This window comes from Corvus kubaryi, unplaced genomic scaffold (genome assembly GCF_017639235.1).
Source record: "Corvus kubaryi isolate FWS band 111438036 unplaced genomic scaffold, C.kubaryi_AGA036_p1.0 36397, whole genome shotgun sequence".
Classification (NCBI taxonomy): domain Eukaryota; kingdom Metazoa; phylum Chordata; class Aves; order Passeriformes; family Corvidae; genus Corvus; species Corvus kubaryi.
The window spans coordinates 6,722-11,973 of NW_024580864.1; the positions used below are offsets into that span (position 1 = coordinate 6,722).

At 65.4% G+C, this 5,252-nt stretch overlaps 1 protein-coding gene across 1 annotated transcript in view; it reads left to right on the top strand.

Moving 5' to 3' along the window:
* The window catches only part of THRA (thyroid hormone receptor alpha), a 6,320-nt gene extending 1,074 nt beyond the window's left edge, over positions 1 to 5,246 (top strand). Inside the window, exons 2-8 of the mRNA XM_042019895.1 lie at positions 222 to 283; positions 2,002 to 2,102; positions 2,182 to 2,329; positions 2,661 to 2,866; positions 3,516 to 3,662; positions 3,760 to 4,018; positions 4,947 to 5,246. Of these exons, the coding sequence (XP_041875829.1) occupies positions 222 to 283; positions 2,002 to 2,102; positions 2,182 to 2,329; positions 2,661 to 2,866; positions 3,516 to 3,662; positions 3,760 to 4,018; positions 4,947 to 5,197 (1,174 nt within the window). The 3' untranslated portion in view covers positions 5,198 to 5,246. The remainder of the gene's footprint in view (positions 1 to 221; positions 284 to 2,001; positions 2,103 to 2,181; positions 2,330 to 2,660; positions 2,867 to 3,515; positions 3,663 to 3,759; positions 4,019 to 4,946) is intronic.
* Positions 5,247 to 5,252: the final 6 nt, after the last annotated feature.

Consider the following 5,252-nt stretch of genomic DNA (forward strand, 5'->3'; position numbering starts at 1 on the left):
GGGGGGGGGGGGGTCCCCAGGGCCCTCTCCTACCCCCCCATCCCGCACCCCAGGGTCGGACCCCACCTGTGACATCGCCGCGCTGGGACCCCCGGGTGGGGGCTGCTCATTTCCCTGCAGAGAAGGGGGTTCGAGGGGGGTTTCGGGGGGCTGTTGGAAGTTTGGGGGGGCAGCGGGAATCCGTGGGCACCGTCTCAGCCTGTCACCCCCCCCTCCCGCAGGTGGCTGGATGGGAAGCGCAAAAGAAAGAGCAGCCAATGTTTGGTGAAGAGCAGCATGTCAGGTACGGGGACCCGCAGCACCCCCCGAATCCCCCCGGGCACCCCATGGTCCCCCGAGTATCTCATGTGCTCGCCGGGTTCTGCACGCGCCCCGTGTCCCTGGTGAGCACTGCAGGGGCCCCAAGTCCTTACCACGGACCCCTGGATACCCCCCATGTTCCTTGTGGACATCTTGGGGTCCCCAAGTCTCTTCAGACAAGCCAGGGTGCCACGGACACCCCATGTCCCTGGCAGGCACCCTGGGGGCCCCAAGTCCTTGCCAGGGTCCCCTGGCCACCCCATGTGTCACCTGGGTCCCCCAAAGTCAATGGACATCCCTTGTCCCCCGTGGTCACCCCAGGATTCCCGTGTCCGTGCAGGTACCCCAGGGTCCCCCGGACACCCAATGTCTCGACCGGGTCCCCTGGAGTTCCCACGGACACCCCTTATCCCCTGTGAGCACCCCAGGAACTCCAGGGTCATTGCCAGGGTCCCACGGACTCCCTATGTCCCTGGCGGACACCCCGAGGTCCCCATGTTCCCCAGGCACCCCAGAGTCCCGTGGATACCCCACTCCCATGCCCCCCCTGCACCCCACATCCCTGCAGGGTCTGCGGGGGTCCCAGTCCCCCACGTCCCCCTCGGCGCCCCGTGGGTCAGGGCGGTGCCATCGGGGCGGCAGCGCCCTGGGGTGGGCGATAAGGGGGGCCCCACGGGCGCTGCCCCCCGCCCTGCCCCATTCCCCGGCGGGGAGCGGCCGGCGCCGGCGGGACCCGACGGGGGGGCCAGGGGGGAACCCGAGCGTCCGGCTCCCGCCCATCCCCTGCACCCGCCCCGCTCCCGGAGGGAGGGAGCACCCGGGGACCCCCACACCCAGCACCTGCAGAGCGCCAGAGTGGGCTCGAGGGGTGCCCACGCCTGGATTTGTGGGATCCCGGGTGGGTGCGGCGGTCCTGGGGTGCTGGGGACACTCCCCTGAATTACGGGTGCTCCGTGCAGGGGGGACCCAGGCATCCAGTCCCTTTCCCATCCCTCCTACCCTTCGGGGATCCCCACTTCCAGCCCCCCCAAAACACGAGGGTGGGCTCCTGGGAGGGGCACGAGGGGCCCGGGGTGCTGGGGACCACCCAATGCATCACGGATGATCTGTGCCTCAGTTTCCCTGAGCAGTCGGTGGTGGGGAGGCTGGGGGGACTCTGGCGGGGGGCTGGTCCCCGGCCTGCCAGGCAGGGGGACCCCGGACAATGACAGGGACAGTGGGTCTTTGTGTGCCAGGGGGACAGGGACCCCCCCGCTGCCAGTCCCCGGCCAGATAATGGGATAATGGGGGCTTTATTGGTGCAGGGGGCTCAGGCACCCCCCACACACCCCCAGCGTTAACCCTTCCTGTGCCGGGGCAGGGGTAGTGGTGGGGCAGACAGTGGGTGCAGACAGAAGGGAAACTGAGGCACAGGGAGGGGAGGGCTTACTGGGGGTCCCTGGCATGGGGTGTGTGGGGCGTCCCTGATGCTGCATGTGCCAAGGGTCCCTGATGTGAGGCATGCAAGGCGGTCCCTGACTCAGGGTTCCTGGGGGATCCCTGATGTGGGGTGTGTGGGAGGGTCCCTGCTACAGGGTGCTCCAGGGGTCCCTGACTTGGGGTGCCCTGAGGGTCCCTGTCATGGAGTACCCCATGAGTCCCCACTGGTGGGGTCCCTGCTCCGGGGTGCCCTGGGGGTCCCTGACCTGGGGGTCCCCACAGGGTACATCCCTAGTTACCTGGACAAAGATGAACAGTGCGTGGTGTGCGGGGACAAGGCCACCGGCTACCACTACCGCTGCATCACCTGCGAGGGCTGCAAGGTGAGTTGGGGCGGGGGGCTTGGGGGGCTCAGGGGGGCTCAGCAGCGCTCACTGGGTCACCCCCCCACGCCCTCCCCAGGGATTTTTCCGTCGGACCATCCAGAAGAACCTGCACCCCACCTACTCCTGCAAGTACGATGGGTGCTGTGTCATCGACAAGATCACCCGCAACCAGTGCCAGCTCTGCCGCTTCAAGAAGTGCATCTCCGTGGGCATGGCCATGGACCGTGAGTTGGGGGTGTGGGGGGTCCCGACACCCTGGGGCACATTGGGGTACCCGGAGCAGCTGCAGGGCCGGGCTGGTATGTGATGCAGCAGTGGGGTGGAATGCATGAATGGGGGGTCCTAGCTGCCTGGGGGCATCCCAGATGATAGTGGGGGGCTTTTGGGAGGTGGGTTGGGGTCCTGGTGCTATGGGGCAATTTGGGGTGCCCAGAGCAGCCACAGGAGGAGGCTGGGGGGGTCACCATGGGGTGCTATGCTGCAGCTGTGGGATGCATGGATAGGGGGGTCCTGGCTGATGTGGGGGGATCCTGGCTGATGCTGGGGGTCCGGCAGTGGTGCTGGATGACTCGAAGCGGGTAGCCAAGCGGAAGCTGATCGAGGAGAACCGGGAGCGGCGGCGGAAGGAGGAGATGATCAAGTCCCTGCAGCATCGCCCCAACCCCAGCGCCGAGGAGTGGGAGCTGATCCACGTTGTGACAGAAGCCCACCGCAGCACCAATGCCCAGGGCAGCCACTGGAAGCAGAAGCGGAAATTCCTGGTGAGGGGATGCAGTGGAGGGACTCTGTCACCATCTCGGTCCCCCACCCTGGCCCCCAGCCCCAGCCAGGATCTGCTGAGCATTCGCACACTCAGCACACACATGGTGGCAGTGCCAGGGTTTGGGATCTCACCGGTGTCCTTGGGCAGTCGAGGGGGGTTGGGACATTGCCCAGTGTCCTTGAGCTGGTCACCCCTAAAGGGTTCAGGGGTGAGCAGTGACCGAAGGGGACAGCTGTGCCCGCGGGTGGCCCTGGCCCTGCCATTGGCCCTGTCACTGTCCCTGTCACGCAGCTCCCTCTCCTGGCTGCTGCACCGGCCCTGCCACGAGTGTTCCCCGGTGACATGGAGGCCCCAGAGGAGGGGCAGGGTCACATCACGCCCCCCGGGGTGTCTCAGGGAGGCGGGACAAGGTCACACTGCACCCCCTGCCACTGCCCACCGTGGGGGTCCCAGAGTGGGACACGGTCACACTGCACCTCCAAACCCCACTGTCCACTATGGGGGACACAGTCACACCACACCCCCCCAATGACCCATCTGCTGTGGGGGTCCCAGGGGTGACACGGCCACACCACACTCCCCAATGCCACCATGGGGGTGGCACATGGTGACATCACACGCCCCCAACACCACCATGTCCCCCGCAGCCTGAGGACATCGGCCAGTCCCCCATGGCCTCCATGCCCGACGGGGACAAAGTCGACCTGGAGGCGTTCAGCGAGTTTACAAAAATCATCACCCCGGCCATCACCCGCGTGGTCGACTTTGCCAAAAAACTGCCCATGTTTTCAGAGGTAACAGCGGGCCAGGGAGTTTGGGGGGCTCTGGGATGGTCTGCCCAGGATCTGAGTCACACCAACCCCCCCCAAAACTGCCCCCATGCCCCCCCAGCTGCCTTGCGAGGACCAGATCATCCTGCTGAAGGGGTGCTGCATGGAGATCATGTCGCTGCGGGCGGCCGTGCGCTACGACCCCGAGAGCGAGACGCTGACGCTGAGCGGGGAGATGGCAGTGAAGCGCGAGCAGCTCAAGAACGGCGGCCTCGGCGTCGTCTCCGATGCCATCTTCGACCTGGGCAAGTCCCTCTCTGCCTTCAACCTGGATGACACCGAGGTGGCCCTGCTCCAGGCCGTGCTGCTCATGTCCTCAGGTGTGTGTGCACACCAGTAGTGGGGGAATGGGGTGGGTACCCCATGCCAGAGGAATCAGGGTTGGGTGTTGGGTGGGCACCCCAATGCCCAGAGTTCTCACTATCCTGGGGAGGTGTTGGGTGGGCACCCTGATGCCAGAGATCCCCAGCAGCTTCAGAGGGAATTGGGAGGGCACCCCATGCCCAGAGGCTGCGCACGGGGATTGTTGTGTTGGCACCCCCTTGCCCACAACCCCCAGCATGTGGAGGTGCATTGGGTGGGCACCCCAATGCCCAGAGTCCTGACTGTCTTGGGGGTGTGTTGGGTGGGCACCCTGATGCCAGAGCCCCGCAACATCTTCAGGGTGTGTTGGGTGGGAAACCATGCCCCCCCTGGATTTTGGGGGGGTTTGGAGTGGGCACCCCAATTCCCAGAGCTTCAGGCAGCTGTGCCAGGCTGGGAGGGGTCCCAGGAGCATGAGGTGGGCACCCCAATCCCTGGTACCCAGGAGCACAGGTCCCCTTGGTGCCCTGGGGCCCCCTGCCAGGCTGACGTGGGTCTGTGGGGTGTGTGGGACACTCAGCCCTGTGGGAGGGAGAATCCCTGCAGGTGTCAGATTGGGAGAGGGACTCTTTCATGGGCAGAGAGTGCCAGGACAACAAGGAGAGGTTTAAACTGAAAAGGGGAGATTGTGATGGGGTATTGGGAAGAAATTCCTCCCTGTGAGGGTGCTTAGGCCCTGGCACAGGCTGCCCAGAGAAGCTGTGGCTACCCCTGGATCCCTGGAAGTGTCCAAGGCCAGGTTGGACAGGGCTTGGAGCACCCTGGGATAGTGGAAGGTGTCCCTGCCCATGGCAGGGGGGTGGAACTGAGTGAGCTTTAAGGTCCCTTCCCACCCAAACCCTTCCATGATTCCACGATCCCCTGATGATTCCCTGATTCCCGCAGACCGGACGGGGCTGATCTGCGTGGAGAAGATCGAGAAGTGCCAGGAGACGTATCTGCTGGCCTTTGAGCACTACATCAACTACCGCAAACACAACATTCCCCACTTCTGGCCCAAGCTGCTGATGAAGGTGACGGATCTGCGGATGATCGGCGCCTGCCACGCCAGCCGCTTCCTGCACATGAAGGTGGAGTGTCCCACCGAGCTCTTCCCCCCCCTCTTCCTCGAGGTCTTCGAGGACCAGGAGGTGTAGGGCTGACACCCCCCACCCTGTGCCCCCCCAACCCCGCTCTGGCCCCCCCCCCAAA